At 40.5% G+C, this 19,465-nt stretch overlaps 1 protein-coding gene across 1 annotated transcript; it reads left to right on the forward strand.

The window, feature by feature from the left end:
* The first annotated feature begins 6,317 nt into the window (after nt 1-6,317).
* adssl (adenylosuccinate synthase, like) lies at nt 6,318-15,782 on the forward strand. Its single transcript, XM_020086012.2, has 13 exons — nt 6,318-6,895; nt 7,378-7,480; nt 8,508-8,576; nt 9,335-9,385; nt 9,474-9,540; nt 9,679-9,786; nt 10,424-10,505; nt 10,906-11,032; nt 11,129-11,283; nt 12,758-12,882; nt 13,297-13,394; nt 14,631-14,780; nt 14,884-15,782. The coding sequence occupies exons 1-13, from the start codon at nt 6,656-6,658 to the stop codon at nt 14,934-14,936; spliced, it is 1,428 nt and encodes a 475-aa protein (XP_019941571.1). The 5' UTR covers nt 6,318-6,655; the 3' UTR covers nt 14,937-15,782.
* Nucleotides 15,783-19,465: the final 3,683 nt, after the last annotated feature.

A 19,465-nucleotide genomic window follows, 5' to 3' on the forward strand; every position in this document is an offset into this window, starting at 1 on the left:
TTTCCGAGGAAGCTGCTCTGCTGAGTGCGAGGGACATTTGTAAGGCTGTGGCGGCTGCTTTCCAGGCCCAATAAAAAAAATTAATGTTAAAATGATCAAACCACTCAACCTAAAAGTAAAAACACACTGTTCTATAAGAGACATGAGACACCTCTCTCTATATTTGAGGCCTGGCTCTGCGGAGCAGAAACGTGTTTGAAGCAGCAAACCGGCAGAGGTGGAGGAAGTATTTAAACATTTTACATAAGTAAAAGTACAAATAAATGGACACAAATGTACCTGAAAAAGTACTTGTTGAGAGTAGATGCAGATTCTGTCATATTAATAAAGAATGTTGCAGATGATGCTACTGAAAACACTGCATTGAACATGTTCATTCATTGCTGAGTCATGGCGATGGCCTAATCTGAATCCATTTTGTTTCAGGAGGCTACCTGTCCGCTCTGACTGGATCAGTGGATCAATTCATAAAATAACACATCATAAGAGAGCACACATATAAAAGAGATTTAAAAGAGGATAAGAAGTTTGTCACATGAATCTCCTCATGGAAATCTACTTAAGTAAAGTGCAGATTAATAAGTACAGTAACTCAGTAAATGTATTTTACTTTCCTGCTGCAAAACAGGAACATGGACATCTTTTTATTCTCTTGTTACATTTCACACACATTTCTCTTTCTTTAGAGTTAATATGAAAAAAATTTCAATATAATATACAAAGGGCAATAAGTCAAAAGGAACTTGTACTTGTCTGTGCTCTCTCTCATGAAAACAAATTTTAAAACACAATTAGCAGATGAGGAACCAAATAAAACAGACGTGAGCCACAGATTGTTTTAATTTGAAATTAGACTCCATCATCTCCCCTAATGGACTCAGTCATTCCTGAAATGAGATCATCGTGCGACAGACATCGACCTCCGCCGAGATTTAACGGCTGCATGTGACTTATGTGCACGGGATAATTTCATGCTCAGCAGGACTGTTATCTGATCTAAATTGCAGCAGAAATGATTGCGACCTCAGGCACCCTCCATTGTCAGGAACGAGGAGCAACTTTTATCAGTGTGGCAGATTAATACTGTGCCCATATTCTCTCTCTTAAAGACACTGGACTCTGCACCCTGACATTCCAAACCCTTGAACATTGCAGATAAGATAACCCTGCTGCAATTTCATTACATTTTATACTTTTTTTACAATGCCCAAGGAGTTTGTGCTGGAAATGAAAACAGCATGAAAATGTCTCCATGAGGATGGAAAAAACCTGCCTGTCCTGCTGATATACATTCTGTTTCATTATGACTCTGCTGATATGAGTCGAAAGAGTTTGGGATCTTCAGATAGCATCAACAAATCAATTTTAATTTAGAGTCAGCAGCCGAAATGTGTCGTACGTGAGATAAATATACAAAGAAACTGAAGGAGAGAGACAGAAACTTTCTCAAACTAAAGCGAAACAGTCAACTTTGAGTAAAACGCTTCTATTTCTCAACTTGTTCTTTTGTCCTTGTGTGTACTCACCAGGATTACTGTTTGTTTCATTATTAATAATCTGCATGCATCATAGTGCACTCTGCACCCTCCTCCACCACCAATCTTTTACACACCATTCAATCAACCTTTTATTGTGCTGCCGTTCCCTCTTGCTCTGTGACTACGGTCCAGAGTCTCGTGCTTCCTCCTGCGGTTGCTTCATATCTGCTTATTCCAGTAAATCTCCAAAGGTGTGTATGTGTGTGTGTGTGTGTGTGTGTGTGTGTGTGAGTGTGTGTGTGTGTGTATTGTGCATGTGAGGAAGATGGACGCTCACATGCTGATACTTCATGGTCCTGAGTGGTATTTAACTACTAATTCCACAAACGTCTGTCTGTGTGTTTGTGAACATTATATGTCACGGATCGTTCATCTTCTCACCCTCACACTAGGCGCCTGTGTTCCTAATGCTCAGAGGAAGTGCAGAGTTGAATTTGGTGCGTCAATATTAACAAAATTTGAATAAACAGGAAAACAGCAGCAGCCTGCGGTCTTCTTCGACAACCTCGGATAACCCACAGCAGTGGTCGACAACTGGTGGTGCAGTCAACAATCATATCTGTCCAGTCAGATCATTTTTATGCTGTCTTTATTTTTATTTCACCATATCGGGCTTACACAGACTTTCCTTGGTTGATCATAGTTCAAGCAAACTGCCCATTCCAAACAGGACGGTTCAGAACGGTCACTGCACTAGGCTCAATTAATATGTAAAAAGTATTTTTTATAAGCGATGACATGAATGAAATCAAGTTTTAAGACTCAGAGGAAGCACATCCCCCCACTTTTCTGTCCTCAGGCCCTGTGAGGCGTTGAGTCCATATTTTGTGCCGGGGACAAAAGAGATGTGCTTGATGCAGGCCCTACCCTCTGTGTCAGTCTGTGGAATCAGGATGTTGGACCGAGGGGCAGGGCGCTGCAGGGCCTGTTAAATATTGACTGCAAGTGTAATAATTAACCTTCCACCAACTCACGATCTCTTAAACTGGCTGCTCTGCCTCGCTGCCAGTGCCTCGCTGCCATTGCCGACAATCTGCATCTGAAAAATGTTCAGCTCTTCTAGTTGCCGTCCACCGTCTGTGGGACTTCTGTGTGACTTCGTCTGTCTCGTGTTTTCTGTGTTTCTGCTTCTCTCTTCTGTGTTTTCACCTTTGCGAGATTGACCCCCGGCGGCCTGTGTCACGACAACCTGCCGCTCCTCAAACCTTTGGCCCCAGCCTGTGAAAACCAGCAAGTCATGCATCTAAAGGTGAGTATAGCTCAGACAGACTACAAGAAACTTAAAGTACTACAAAAAATATGTAGCTTTTTCCTTATTTTTGTTTTTCTACAATGAACAAGTTCTGTTTTCAGGAAGAAATTACTTTTTGTACGACTGAATCTTTCTTGTTTTAATCGACAAAGTCCACAACTACATTTTAATGATTTCTTTCTATCATCACTTTTACAAGTGTACAAGTTTGGCAATCATATAGTAAAAAAGAAAGGTTTTTGGGACAATGATTGAATAAGATAAACTATAATTGTGATGATTTGTATTTTATTGTTTCTGACCCAGAAGAGGCAGGAAGTAAATGATGCCGTCTGATTGGTCTGTTCAGCAGAATACAAACCAATCAAATAGGAGCACAGGGCCTCTTAACAGGGCTGCTAATCATTTGATTGTTTTATTGTTCTGTTTTTCCTGTGCACAGTTTTACTACAAGACAAAGTCTACACACTCATCACACTGCAATGAAACAAGACAAAAAAAAGAAGAAATGTTGGACGGAACTTCAAAAAATAACACAAGTGTCAATCTAATTAAACCAATTTTTTCGTAATCATGAGGATGAGTGTCAGAAAAAGCAGGAAGTGCGAGGCCCTGCATGTACACAGGTCAGACACACCCATGCACTCACATATCGAAAAGCCTCCCTCATGTTGACAGCGACCATAAAATCTGCGTTATCTACTCAGGCCTTGGCCCTTTGGTCAGGCTGTTGGAAAAGAGTGTGAGCGACAATGCTGACTCCTCAGGCAATAAAACTGGGAGGAGGAAACCTGCCAGGGGTCAAAGTCACCTCCGAGTGGAGACTCCTCATGTACTAAAGCAACCGCCTCCGAGTCCAGATCCTGAGTTAACCTCGGAGCTTCTCCTCTCTCGTCTCAGGTACGTTTTCCACACTCGCACCAAACCACCTGGAGGAATAGGTGAGTGTGACCATGGGACTCCGAGTAGAAGTGGAGATGCTGCAGTTTGTCGTCAGCGAAGAGCTTTAATTCTGGTGCTTTTGCTGTATGTAACAGCAACTCCATGTGGAAGTCTTCTGTATGTTCCAGTGGAGGTGGTGTTACCTGCAGAGAGCCGCCAAACACAACATGAGGCCTGACCACAGATGATTTTTCTGTTCCTTTCTTCTCTCGGCTAATTTACTTTGTTTTGCGGAAAGATGAACCTCACTGTTAAAGTGCTTTTATTTATGTCGAAGTAGCTGTGGAGCAACGGGGCACAAGGTGATGACCTATGAATTGACAGCCAGTGATTGTAACCTCTGCCTGTCAGTTCTGTAGGCCACTGCTGCGTTCTCTCTAAACCTGCAGTTATACACAGAAAGAACGTTTTTAGTCTCATGTGCATCAGTGAGTCACGTGTGGTTTCTGTGGATTTTACATGAATTTGCCGCATCTTAAATAAATAAGTCAAACCTGGATGTGTTGCTTTGTGTCTGAACAAGTCTGTCATTTGTCCTCTGTTGCTATGAGCAAGATTAATGTGCCAAATAAAGTCAAGACAATTTTATATATATCACAGTTTACCTCAAACAGCTAAGGAGTGCATTTTTACCATGTGTTTAAACAAATACAATAAAAAGAAGTATTACGATGATATTTTGAAAGATGAAGTTACTTCAGAACATTTACTGATGTCATGTTTGCAGATTCATGACAGAGTTTGTGTTTAAAGGAAAGTCAATGGGGTGAAAAAGTGATGACATCATTCTCAACTGCCTCACACAGGTCTCTAGGTTCTATTCATGGTATTTCACTTCAACCAAACTCATTATACACAGATGGGAAAATGATCATATACATTGAAAATAAATACATAAAACAAGAAGACTGATTTAATAATTAATATTTTCAGGATATATGATGTTGCAATATGTTATGTTGTGTGCTCTTAACAAAATCTGGGGTGTTTACCACATCATGATCGAACCATAATGGCACTCAGCACATACCTCTGTCAAGGCCTAACAGTCTCCTCAAATTCAAGCTGCACCAAATTGAATACAATCATAATTATCGCTTCGAAATTCACAACATTTAAAAAACACCCCATTTCCCATTGTTAAAGAAAGTGAAACTAAATTCCTGGATCCACGTCCTTTATTGAATCCTCTGTTTGTTCTTCCTTGGGCTATATTCCACAGTTTCAATAAAATCAGTTCAGTCGTTCTTTTTGCTAAATCCTGCAAACACACAAACAGCAATGAAAACATGACCTCATCGGCGGAGGGGACGAGAGTGACTGAAACCACACGTCCACATTCACTTCAGTTCACTGTGAGTTTCAAAAAATGGCATATGTTCACTGGACTGTTAAATGTTACTGAGGATTAATAATTAAAATTAATAATCTCTTCAGCTGCTTTGTGTTCACATGCACCACTGTTGACACTAGTGGTCTCTTTCTTCTAATCTGATCAATGCATTAACATATTGATTTAGACAAAGGGAAGAAGTTTTCACAGTGAAGTGAATGTGTTCCTCAGTGGATTAAGGGTTGGAGGTGGTGGAGACGTTAACACCATATCATTTATAACTGAAATTACAGATTGTGGTTCACTTTCTGACTAAACCACAAGTTCAACAAAACCTAGATGAGACAGATGAGAGGAGGTTGGCTGAAACATTATTTAGCAGCAGGTGCACTCTGTGTGAGTCTGTTTGCTGTGCTCTAGTTTAATGCAATTTATTACTGGAAAATGCACCACCACTTCTGTTTTTCTAAACCTCAACTGATATCCTCTGGTGGATCACAGCACGCATTAAAAAAAACATGGTTTAAATGAGTTGAATTTGAATGTCGGGGCTTACAGACACTTGAATGACACCACAGGAGCAGTATGGAGGCATGTTATGTTGATTTACTGTTTTTTTACATTTGCTGAAGTGGTTACTTCAATTGTATTGGATTCGGCTGCAAAGCTGTTTACCACCGAAAATCCAGAAGTGTTTCATTGATTCAAACACTTCACCCACCCCTCCATGTGCATAGTGCTGAGTGGATAATTGGATAACCAAGTGGGTTGGTGCTTGTGAGAAAACACAGAGATGGCAATTGTGACAACTGTGGAGTCCTGGAGTCTGTCCAACATATTTTGATGTATTGTCCACTATGTCAAAGAAAGGAGAATGCTATTTATAGAAATAGGCAAACTGGGTATTGAAACCTTTTTGATAAAAACACTGCTTGGTGATGGGATGCATACGAAGGAGAGAGATAGGGAAGTCTTGCATTTCCTCAAAACTACAAACTTATATCGCAAGATATAAACTTTAACTTACTTACCTTACCATAGTACTTGTATCATGGTCACTTCACATTGCAATATTTTCTTATTTCATTTTATTTCATTTATACCTTGCAGTATTATTCATGTCATGGTCACTTACTTTTTGCAATATTACTTATATTATGATCACTTTACATTACAATGCTTTTTATATCATGCCACTCCTTTATCCTCAGTACCCTTTTGCACATTGTCTGATGCAGGTTGATTGTTTTCTCTTTTATTGTGTAGGTTACAGAAATTTCTGTCTGTTTTTTTGTGTTATTGCCTTTTCCACTTGAATTCCTGTAGTGTATACTACACTTTCTTTCTGCTGCTGTAACAAGTACATTTGAATAAAGTATATCTAATCGAATCTAACTGCAGTGGTGTTCTTCACCTGTGGGTGGCAGCAATGCACTAAAATAGTGCCTAGTCTGCCGGAAAGAAAAGAAGAAGAAGGAAACGCTGCCATCTAGCGGCGAAGCGGCCGATGAACACTTCCCGTGACGCAGAGAAACGCGGTAAAACGGTATTCCGGTCTTCATCACCCTCGGCAGCGGCAGCAGCAGCAGCATGGCTTCCTCCGACAGCACCACGAGCGCTAACGGACAAAGACAGAGCGTCTCCCTGAACGGGGAGCCGGTGGTGAAGCGGCCGCGGGAGAGCGCCCAGCAGCCCGACTCGTCGCTGCGCGTCGACCGGGAGCCGCAGAACAAAGTGACCGTGGTGCTCGGGGCGCAGTGGGGCGACGAGGGCAAAGGGAAAGTTGTGGACCTGCTCGCCATGGATGCGGATATCGTCTGCAGGTGTCAGGTGACGGAGCCACACGGTGCAGTTCACGCCTCGCAGCCTCTCTCTGTGCCACTGCTTTAAAATGTCCGCTGAGCGTCGCGGCGGCTCGGGGGGGAGAGTCTTTGCCGCCGTGAAACATTCATAACCTGGCTCTGACGTCAACAACCTTGTCTGACCTCCCGGATGTGGAAGTTGATGCTAGTACAGGATGCTAACCGGGTTCTGATCGCTGCATGTTGTCATATTAGTAAATCGCCTCTGTAAACACTGATCATCGTGTGGCGTTACGTAAGAAACCAGCCGCCCGCCTGCACCCAGTGTTTTTCCTCTGCTCCGTCAACCATGCGACGCCGAACACAAGCGTGTTATCAACCTGGAAACAGTGTTCAAACACACGTGTTATATAAGAGCCGGACATGTGAGGCTGCGCTCAGTGCTCGTGTTTCTGCACAGTTGTGTGTCGCACAGACAGATCTGACTGGTTTGTGTGTCTCTGTTCGCAGGGAGGCAACAATGCAGGTCACACAGTGGTGGTGGACTCGGTGGAGTACGACTTCCACCTGCTGCCCAGTGGAGTGCTCAACAAGAAGGCTGTCTCCTTCATCGGTAACACACCAGCCCTGGGCTTTTCTTTTCACTCAGAAGATAAGGAGCCCAGTGAAACAATAAAATGTGAACCGATGGATATTATCAGGACAGACAGGAAAGCAGCAGTAGACAGACTTATCAGTTGTTGAGGAAGTGACTTATGGTTAACACATACACATACTTATTACTACTTGTTATTCTCTAGCTAAAAACTACTGCCCTATTCTCCATCCTGTCTTCCTGAGACTTAAAGTACATTTACTGCATTGAATGTGATCCAGCAGGTTCAACTTTGTGATCATTTTGTTTCCTTATATTTTCTCCACACCCTTTAATATCAGTAAGGGTACATTTGCACTGGACTTGCGTGTATATTAATCAACTGTGGCTGAACTGCATTGTGGCTCTGTTGCAATGCTTGTGCTGCAGAAGTTCAGGAGAGCTCAACTTATCAGAGCACAAAGGAACCGCCAACCAATAAAATCGTGTTCAGACTCACTCCAGAGCAGGTGCCAGCAAGTCAATCGTATTTATCTGAAATCGGAGGCAGCTGGATAATCTTGTGTGTGTTAATCTGCTTGTGGATTTTATTTCCTCTGCACTTCTTTTTAGCATTGTATAAATAGCTAGCATTGCACATTACCTTGAGAGCTGGCAATGTTCTCAGGTCCAGAGTATGAAATGAATAGTTGTTGGAATGAAGATTGCAGGCACAGCAACATTTAACATTCTTGCAACATATATACGTGTGAGTCTGGTGTTAATAACATAAACACCCCCCAGAATAACACAGTGTATTGAAGACACCACAGACTACATCCAAATTGCAAGTGTTTGCCAAATTTTCCATTTCCTCTTTTTGGTGGAGACGGGAAACTTTAAGGAACCCTTGTTTATGTGATCGGCAACAAGATAGCTGGTGTCGAATTTATGCAACTTCAGGGGAAACATTAACAGTATATTACTCATAAGGCCTATTTTATGTGACAATGCATCAAAATATTTTCCCATCAGGATTTTTAAAAGTTGCATTTTTGCATCACAGGAAACGGAGTGGTGATACACCTACCTGGTCTGTTTGAGGAGGCTGAGAAGAACCTGCAGAAAGGCAAAGGTAAGGAGAGGTGCAGTGGTTTCAACTTGTCTGGTGTCACTTACCCTTTTTTTTTTTTACAGGTGACTATTTTATCATAGCACAAATGATCAGTTATAAATAAAATAAAATTAATGATGCAGAATTCTATTTAGCTGTTTCAGCTTCAGGATCCTGGTATTGTTCAAACTGACTCATCACAGTCAGACATTGTTAATTAATTAGTAACACTAGTGGGTAAAATGTCTTTTTGCACATAATACCTGCTGCACACTAGAGCATTTTTAAATCTTAACTGAGTTTAAAAAAAAGTGGAAGACCACGGACATATCGACTGACATAACAGATTTTTTTTATATTTGAGAATGCACACATTCGAAGAGTCAGTCGAGATACATGACCAGTCACTTGACGTGTAGACAATTTCTAAGCGGGGGTTCCAGAAACTTGGGAACTCACTGAAACTCACGTGATCAAAAGTATCTTTACAATAAGACTAAAAATGAAGCATTTATTTGCCAGATTATCTGTTCAGACCAGTCTCGAGTCGGCAAACACCCCCGTGACTTCCTGGAGGGTTGAATCGGACACAAAATCGACTCGATTATCCTTTAGTGTGGGGCCAGCATGAGTTGTGAACAGTAAAAGTTGTAAAACTTTATTGGATGATATTAGAGGGAGAACATGGTGCATTGTGGTGACTAATACCACCCAGATAAATGAGGTGGAACGCGGTTTGTTGTAAACATGTGATGAGCTATTTATTGTGTTTGTTGCAGGATTACAAGGTTGGGAGGAGAGATTAAAAATTTCTGATCGTGCCCACATTGGTGAGTTAGTATTTTCTCATTTGAAGTTTTGAATTGAATATGAATTAGATTTGTCACCTTATTGACTGTCTCCTCTTTCTGCCTCTAGTGTTCAACTTCCATCAAGCTGTTGATGGAATTCAGGAGCAGCAGCGGCAGCAACAAGAAGGGAAAAAGTAAGGTTTAATTCTCAACATGTGTGAAATGTTTAGTGTAATGGGCTCTACAACACTGTTCTCAAGTGTGAGAAACTTTCTGTCTGTTAAATAAATAGTGAATTATAGTTAAGAAACTCGTCTTTGTCTAATCTCCAGTTTGGGAACCACAAAAAAGGGTATCGGTCCTGCTTACTCCTCCAAAGCAGCTCGGAACGGTCTGCGAATCTGTGATCTCGTCTCAGATTTCAAGGCTTTTGAAGACAAGTGAGTATTTAATTTAATTTTTATCATCTTCTTTGTTAAGTTTTCACTTTTTCTTTAAATGCTTCCTGAACATTTGTGATCTACGATGTGATAAAGTACTATAACAGACTAGCACTGATAGTGAAAATGCAAATGTCCAAGTCAGTTGCACCGACTTTCTCCTAAGTTTCTTCATCCCTCCAAGGGATTCCTTGCAAGTGAGTGACACTGGAGACATGAGAGTTTTTGTATCTTTTTTTCTTCACACCATACACAAACTGTCACAATGAGCCGATGCAGTTTTCTGAAAGTACAGTTTTTATCCTCATAACACATTGCGTGGACGTTTGAAGAGTCTGTACCTTCTCCTGCCAGCAGGTGGCAACACTTGGCCATGGTACATGTGAAAACTGCTGCAAGCCTGCTTTCATGGCAACATTATAATAGTCTGTGACCTGCATATAATGTTTTGAAGGTGACGTAATGGACATGTATAGATCCTATGCATTCTGCTGAATTACTCTGACCAAACCGATCCCACTCTTCTAGCCCTCTAGCTGGTCTACTTGCTCAGTGACGGTGTATTTACAGAGGAGCTGCACATATAGACTTCAACAAGCCTCTGTAAACGGACTGTTGAACTCTGTTGTCCCTGCAGGTTTCGTATGTTGGCGGAACACTTCCTGACCATGTATCCAAACCTGAACGTTGACATTGACAGTGAACTGGAGCAGCTGAAGGTGAGGACAGTTCATCATGTACAGTTCATGCCAGGAATGACAAAAACACACATCTCAGTATTATTTTTGGCTCTTCATGGAAGATATCTGGTCATGTTGGAAAAGGACAGATGTAAATGATGGCTTCATTCCATTTGGCTGCTGTGTTGTTGGGCACTGTGGGTTCGCTGTCACACTGTCATAATTTACCAGTGACACTTGAATTAAATGGAGCCAACATTAATGTTATTAGTTCCACCTCTGCTTTTCCTACTGTGACAAGTGTCTCATATAAGTTATTATCACTATAATGCAGCTTTGAAAATGAGACAATGATTCAGGTTTTTCCACATTTTAGAGAACTAAAACAACATGTCTCACGGTCCAAATGGGGTGTATGAATTTGTCTTTGTTTTCTCAGGGATTTACTGAGAGACTGCGTCCTCTGGTGACCGACGGGGTGTACTTCATGCACAAGGCTCTGACTGGACCCAGTAAGAAGATCCTGGTGGAAGGAGCCAACGCTGCTCTGCTGGATATTGACTTTGGTGAGCAACAAGGGGTTTGTGGAATTGATTATGAAGATGGATGGATGTTTTTTTTCCTTTTGCCTACTCTAGTTAACAGATGTTTCCTTTGTTCAGGGACATATCCTTTCGTGACGTCCTCCAACTGCACCGTGGGAGGAGTATGCACCGGCCTTGGCGTGCCTCCATCATACGTCGGCCGAGTATACGGTGTCGTCAAAGCATACACCACCCGGGTTGGCGTTGGTGCTTTCCCAACAGAGCAGGATAACGTAAGTTGTTTTTTTTTTAAGGATATTTATCTCTGGGCATTTTGCCTTTATTGGTACAGTAAGCGTGAAATTGGGAGAGAGAGCAGAAAAGAGCAGCAGCAAAGGGTCAGAATCAGAGGCTGATCATTGATAAGGAGCTGTAAGATCATTAATGTTCAATCCATCACACTGACTTTCCAGAGGCTGAACAGTAAGTGATTTTTCATATTAATATATGACATGTAGGACTTTGAAATATTTTTCTACAAGTAAAGGATGGGTTTATGACCTCAGGCAAGGAGGATAAGCTTTCCTCTGCATTTTTGGCTCCTTGTCCTTTCCCATTGCCTGTAGAGGAGTTTGCATCATGTTTTACATGAACATGCTGAAAACTGAGACACTCTCTCACCTCGTCTTGCGAAATTAGCACGTTCACATGGGTGTCTTGTTTTACGTTGCGGAAGCCGATTAAAAACTTGTGTCTACTGCAGAGTTATTTGACCCTGGACTGAATGCTGATTGAATCCATTCCCATTGAAAGTTCTTGGCTGTTTGTGGGTTTTTTGACCAGTGGAAAAAGAGGCTTCAGATTATCCCTGTTGTTATCTGTCTGGAGTGAACAGGAAAATAAAGTTCATGTCATCTCAAGATGAATGCAAACACTTTCAAATTTTGTTTGCAATCTCGAAAGAAATATTGCAAGAGACATGCATGAAATCAACACTCGCCAAGCGTGGATAGATTTTTCCATTTGAATAAATCTCGTAAACACTATTTGTACCAAAATAGTCACATAATAAAACACTATACTGTGAGTCTTTTTTTTTAAGTTATAGGCACTCTGCTGCTGTCCTGCTTGTGTCAGAGTTCCACACTCACACACACACAATAAAATAATATTGCTTTAAATATTGCTTTGGCCTCCTCAAGGTTTTATTCAACACACAACCTTATTTTCTCAGTGAAATACTGAAACAAATGTGTACGTGTCACAAAAGGCAATGTAGCAATTAGGCTGGTAAAAAATTGTGCTAGGCCATTCGATTTTTTTCATGGGCCATTGAGTGAATTATTTAAATTCAAATGCTTCATGCACTTAACAAAGACACTGACACAACTGTGGTGGAGCTGCTCAGAGGTCAACCATCGACAAGTGTGGTCATACAGATGTTAATGGAAAAGAGCAATAAGACCCACCACTGGAACGTGATCAAGCCAAGCTCATTTTTGGTCTGAACAATAGCAGGTCAATGGCGTAGACACCCAGGGAGCCAGGCACAATTTTGTCATGATGCAGTGGCAGCGTACAGGAAAAACCCAGGTCGGACATTTTTAGTTTTACATTGAGAGTAAAGCACTGGAAAAAATTACAGATGAGTACAAGTATTGGTTCACATATGAACGGTACACAACCTTATTGCCCAGCTGACGTCACTGATGAGAAGTGTTTTCCTCTTCTTTCAATCTGTTTACCGTGTGTTTCTTTGTGTTTCAGGAGACTGGGGCACTGTTACAGTCCAGAGGACGAGAGATTGGTGTGACAACGGGCAGACGGAGGCGCTGTGGTTGGCTGGATCTGATTTTGGTCAGATACGCTCACATGGTCAATGGCTTCTCTGCGTAAGGAACTATCCCACAACTATGGCTTCGACAACTATTTACATTATTTTAGATGAATTAGATAAAAAGACAAAAGCTACATTTGACCCTTTGCAGCATTTTATTTGAAAAGCAACTTCATCTTTTACACCTGTAACTTAATCATGATGATAATTCCACATTCAGATATCTACAATTGAATTCTGGCCATTCATAATTCAAGCTCATGATATTTACAACACCATTCTAAGAAGGCTTTAATGTAAAGTGTTCTCACACTTTTGACGTCTTGTGTATTTGTATCTCAGTTTCAGACTTTTGTCTCCATGTGCTGATATAAGTGGAGTTTTTGCTGTTACAGTGTAGATATACCTCACAAGCCCTCTGACTGTCTATGGTCATCAGAGAATTTAACAGTGATTGATTTCTTTGCAGAATTGCTCTGACAAAGTTGGACATTTTGGACACGCTGTCTGAGATTAAAGTGGGTGTGGCCTACAAAGTTGATGGAAAACCTCTCCCAAGTTTCCCTGGTAGGTTATTCACTGCTGCTTGTTATTATTATTATTATTAGCATTATTATTATTATTTGTTAGTATTTTATTGAAAATTAGACATATTAGTATTAGAGAAATACAAAATCTAAACTCTTTCTAACCACAGTCAAAAATCTATTTATCTAATTACATTGTAATACTTAACGTATGTTATTTTTCCACAAATGTTTTAATTTTAGAAAAAAAATTGACCTAATAAACACAGCAGAGCTTCAGCCTCTGTGAAAAGTGTTTCATATTCTGAGAGCTGCCACTCACAAGTGAAGGAACATACAGTGGCTTTAATGCTCTCTAATGTGTTATTTTACATAGGTCAGCTTTCACGAGCAGGAAATGCAGCATTCAGGGTTTTTGAAAATCTATTTTGCAGCAGACTTTCAGCCTCTCTCTGCTCTTTGAGCCAGATGCAGCAAATTGTGTTCAGCCAGACGATGATCAAAACAACTTTCTTTTGGCTTCATGTGACACTGCAGCAGCTTCAATCACTTCACTGAATACATTCTTTTATTTTTCTGGTCAGTGTACTTGGTGTTTAATGAAGTGGCTCATTTCCTGACTCTGATGTTCAGACACTCCTTTTATAAACAGAATTATTTGACTATTCTTTGATGACATGCATTAATACTAGTTTTAATATTGCATTTATTACCAAATTTAGTTGAACATGGCTCAGTGGTTCAAACTGCCTTAGACCTTCAAACTTAGACCAGTCTTACAGAAAGTCAATCATTGTCTATATATAATGACATTTATATATACATCTGAAAAAGCTAACACGCACCAGACACGCACCCTGTTCGGACAGACAGCCGCCTGTGCCGGCGCTTCAAACGGCTCATGATAAAGTTGGTCTTGTCCGTGAGGAGACTCCGGAAGTGAGACGTTATACAACATTTCTGTTGCACAAGTGTGTGTGCTGCTACTGGAGTCGACACTCATAGGTAGACAAACTAGATAACTTAGCTTTAGCAAGCTAATTGCATCTTGTATGTGTGTTTTCAATGTTAGCCCCGCCCCTCAGCTCTGCATTTTAAAGGCATTTTTTGAAGGAAAGACACTTCAGCCTAAACCTATGGGTGAATTTCTACCATACATACCAGTATTTTTCCAGCATGTTGTTTTCACCATAGTCTTCTGATCAATCGTTAATAGTGAACCAAAACAAAAGCATCTCCTATGTCACTCAGTGTTATTGATCTGCCTGTGTTGCAGCAAACATGGATGTTTTGACGCGGGTGTCGGTGGAGTACAAGACGCTGCCCGGCTGGTGCTGCAGCACCGAGGCGGCTAGGAGCTTCGAGGAGCTGCCGTCACAGGCACAAAACTACATTCACTTCATCGAGGACTTCCTGCAAGTGCCAGGTTCGTAAAGAGACACTTGGACAATGGAGAATCTCCGGCCAAAGTGTTCTTGAAGTTGCCAAACCTGCCACTCACCCTTCTTTTTGTTTTTCTCTCATTTCAGTGAAGTGGGTTGGAGTCGGCAAGTCCAGAGAGAGCATGATCAAACTGTTTTGATCCGTGTACATTTTAATCCTCCTCAGCAACAGCTCAGATGATAACTTCAGGTATTGATAGGATGACCAGAGGAGTTTAAAATGCAAACATGATCCTCACCAGCAAGGCTATTTGTCAAACGTTCTTCGCTGCTTGTGCATCACATTTACAGTCATTCTTCATGGATATAATTTATGCATTCCACATAGTGTTTATATTTATCAGGATGTTAATTTTTAAAAACCTGGTGCAAATGGATCAAATGGTCACATTTCCATTCCCCAGTCAAAAGCACAGTTTATTTTTTTAGCGTTTGAAGCTAATTAACCTTAACTGACCTTAATCTGTTCACCATGTTATTTTTCTTCTTTTTTCTTTTACATATATTTGAAAAACAATTGTTGGAGCTTTTGTGTGTCACAATAGAGCCAGAGATTATTTTTAGATATTGTGAAGAGATGGGATAATTATTGAAAGCCATGCAATCACTATAGTTGTGAACTTTTCTATTGAACAGTTTTAAACTTTAAGAACATGAAATGCATCTTGGTTAAGTTTATAATCGTATTTTCATGATTGTTAGAATGAACATTGTGCTTTTTAAAAATCAAGAGATAAATCAACATAAAAGAGCTTGAGTTTAAATGGAAACATTTTTCATAATAACTGAGGGAAAATAAGGAGACATTCTTCATCCACATTGACATTGGTGTGTGTTTGTGTGTAGATGTAAAGACAACAGTGGGCAGTAACGGACCAGAGCACATATAGCACTCTATATGACTTTCAACTAATTTTGTCAATAAAGCAAAAGACTCTCATTGAGCTTTATTCCGCTATTATGAATAAAAGGAAACTTAACATGTAGAGCTTCATGAAGTCGTTTTTTATAATTGATTCGCCTAAAAAGTGTGAATAACATGTTTTTGAGAAGGTAATTAAATTGAACTGGAATTCCTTGACAAAAGGATAAACTGATTCGAAACTGGTGCTTTAAAGGTCACGGTGGCTTCACAACAGCATGTTCTTGGCCTCTTCAACATGATACCTGAAGTCCGCCTTGAGGGAATTTCTTTACATTTTTGCAGAGTTGTCTCAGAAATGAACTGATTAGATTTCAGAGGTCGAAGGTAAAGGTCACAGTGACATCGTAATATTGCGAATGCATTATGGCAAAAACACCTGGAGAGAGTTTTATTACATCTGAAAAAACCATTCATTTGAAGCAATCTTAAAAAATGACATGTTTGCTCCAAATTTTGAGCAGAGGGCTGTTAACATTTAAAAACATGTTTTATCCAGGCTGAAGCAGCCCAGGACAGCAGGAAGAACTGATAGGAAAATGAGTGGCACTGGCAAAGGTCAAGTTTACTGTGCCCTGACATGCATTCCTCTCTCGGAATGGATATCTCAGGAACTCCTTGAGGGAATTTCTTCCCATTTGGCACAAATGCTGACTTGGACTGAAGGATGTGAAGCCGCTCTTCTGCACTCTGCTCACAGCACGTTTCTGCCCTGTTTAAGATTCTATTCCCACCTCTCATTGGGGAATAAAACTGCCTATAGCTTTAAATATGATGTTACATGTTCATGTATGTAAACACATAAGGTTAATAGTTGTTTGTAGGTGTTTTGGTAAAACCTTGAAGTGTTTTTGTCTTTGTTTAAACCAATAAAAAATGCAGCAATAACTGAGTACATATGTCAGTGAAAGTTAACTGTGGAAATGATGAGAAGTTTGATTGAACAGACTAAACTCTTCACCTCCCCTCCATGTATGACCAACGGAACAGGAGGTTTCCTGTTTCTCTTCAAAATAAAAGCCATTAAGCTTAGATAAGATAAGGGTCCTTTATTAGTGGGGAAATTGTTACAGCAGCAAAAAGTGAAATACACATTGTTATAGTAATATGTGCAGAAACTACAATATAAACACAAGGAACTATGAAAAATAGAGTAATATTGGGACTGCTGGTGATTCTTTACAACTGACAGACCTTTTTATCAGCCTCCTGGATTCCTCAGTAAAAACAATCTAAAACTGAAAACAGCATATTTATAATTGGCAATTATTTACTATAATCATAAGGCAACAATCGTATATTTGTAAACTGAATCTGCTCTGGTTTGTGGGACAGGGAGATAATTATTTTTGCTGTGTTGTTTAAAGAAAGCCTCGAGACAATCGAATTTAGCAAAAATACTAACTTCGGCTCCCAGATTAACTGATTTGATTTTGGTCGTCACAGGTCATTGTCACCATGGCCTAACAAAAACAAAGTTTGTGGTCTCTTGAACATGATATCTCAACTCTGCCTTCAGGGAATTTTGACTCAAAGATGAACTGATTAGATTTCAGAAGTCAAAGGTAAAGGTCACAGTGACCTCATGTGATTGTGAATGCAATATGTCAGGAGCAGCTGGGGGGAGTTTCATTACATCTAAGGCACAGCCCCAATGTTCACCCTCAAACACTCACAGACTGACTTTGGGGAACCTTCCTAGTAAGTGAGTGAAAGCTCAGGACTGTCCCACTGTGAAACCAAAAGTGTGTGAGGGATCTCTTGCAGACTTTCTGAGCCCTTTATGCAGACTTTGCCAAAGGGAATTACCCACAGTTCATAGCGTTTTGACTTGGTTAAATGAACCGAAAATCAGCGTAACAATAAACTTCAAGGAAGGAGCAACAAACCCCAGCGGTGACATTACCAAAAAAAAAGATTTCAGTTCTCACATCAATCCATCTGCAGAACAGGTTTTGAAAGGGCTCCGCTCACCTTTCAGCCAGTCGTCCTGTAACAGACTGCCGTTCTCTCACTTTACATCCTTCTTAGTTATGTCGACTTCCTCTCACTCTGTAAAAGCTTTTCAGAACCTGGAGGGATCAGATTAAAGTGTAAATTAAAGTGTACTAAATGGATTCCTTGGCAAATGGATCAGAGGTGTAAGCGTGTACAGAAGCGCCTCTCTCAGGTTGATGTTGGACGGAGCGATGCCAGAGAATTGCATTAAAGCCATCACACTCTGTAGGTTATAGAGATAAATATAATGACAGTTGGATAAATTTGTAATAGGTTGTTGGGTGTGTACCAAACCTGAGAGGTGTGTCCACACAGTCATGAGAAAAGGACCAGTGAGGGACGTTTATTAAATGTTTGACTCTTTGAGTCCTTTGTCTTGAGAAACATTCAAACTAGTAAAATCAAAAGTTTTGTCTCATGTCTCTGTGGCTCAAAGGTCTGTCAAGGTCTATTCCACCAGGAATTTTTTCCACCAGAAAAATAAATAAAATGACAGAAACCATCTTTGACATTTTTTTTATTTAACGTGTACTTTGACTTGTAGATTTGGTCCATGATGGCAGGATTTATACTGCAGCCAGCCACCAGGTGGTGATCAATGTGCTCTGGCTTCACTGTTGGGGAGCGGTCATGTCGTCCATCTGTATATACAGCCTATGGTATTTATTTAACAAATCATTACCTCGCCAAGGAGATGCAGTTTTTTCATCTGTTTGTAAGCAAGGTAGCTAAACTCGGTGGCAGGATGTTCTATGTGTCAGAGAAAAGCTCATTTTATTTTGCTGTAGATCTGGATCAGTAGCTTGTGTCTCTTCCTTTAACATTGTGATATAGGGAGTTTTTCATTATTTTCCTTGATTCCTCAAAGAATAATTCATGGATCTTGATGAAAAAGGCATGTTTAGGCGACTGTTCTTTACGAGTTTGTGAAATTTGGTGCAGATCCGAATTTAAAAAATGCGATCTTGATGGATGAACTTCCCTTCCTGAGGGCCACTCTAGGTAATCTATTTGTTTTTTAGTAATATGTATATGTTTTCTTTTGTAGTTGAGAGGGTTTTGACTGACACACTCAACAAAGGCCCTCCAACTGAGCCACTGCTGTCTGTGATGACGTGGTATTTACTCAGCAAAACAACAGAGGCCGAGAAACAGAACATATTTGTAGTTAAACCTGAACTTGCTGAGTTTCTCCTGCTGCCGTCTGATAAAATAAAGAGATATTTTTTCTGTTCTTCTGTTTTCTACCATTGCACATTGACAGAGCCGCTTCCCCTCGTTCACCAAAGTTGCAGACGTTTGCTAACCGGTCAATTTCCAGTCCGAGAAGGCCTTGCATCATCAAAAATAAATGGCAGAAATCGAGCTCACAGTATATGCAAGAAGGCTTAATTGAAAATAAAGTGCTCATAATAGCAGCACGTTCCTCCTCCTCCACCACCACCACCACATTCCTGTCCCCACCCTCCATCCCTCTCTTTTATTTACCACCACCTTCCTTTAGATGCAATTGTGAGGAGTTTTCTTTTTATCTGGTCAATGAATCTGAGCTTTTTCATTTCGGCGGAGCCTCATCTCAGATCGGTCACACCTGAGCAGATCTACTTTTCCCCTCTGCTGGATGAAAACCACACACAAAGTTAAGAGGACGGCTGAAAGCGCAAACATCGGCCAACTAGAAGTAAGAATCTCTGCCTTCTTCGCACGAATGACCTGATTTCAAGTCTGATTTGATATGAGAAAACAAAA

This window comes from Paralichthys olivaceus, chromosome 15 (assembly GCF_024713975.1).
Source record: "Paralichthys olivaceus isolate ysfri-2021 chromosome 15, ASM2471397v2, whole genome shotgun sequence".
Lineage (NCBI taxonomy): Eukaryota > Metazoa > Chordata > Actinopteri > Pleuronectiformes > Paralichthyidae > Paralichthys > Paralichthys olivaceus.

What these genes read in the sequence shown, in the direction of transcription:
- adssl (XM_020086012.2), top strand. Translation starts at nt 6,656, where the DNA reads ATGGCTTCCTCCGACAGCACCACGAGCGCTAACGGACAAAGACAGAGC. An exon ending in CAGCAACAAGAAGGGAAAAA is followed by an intron (nt 9,541 to 9,678) that starts GTAAGGTTTAAT and finishes TCTAATCTCCAG; the next exon opens with TTTGGGAACCACAAAAAAGG. An exon ending in ACCTCTCCCAAGTTTCCCTG is followed by an intron (nt 13,395 to 14,630) that starts GTAGGTTATTCA and finishes CCTGTGTTGCAG; the next exon opens with CAAACATGGATGTTTTGACG.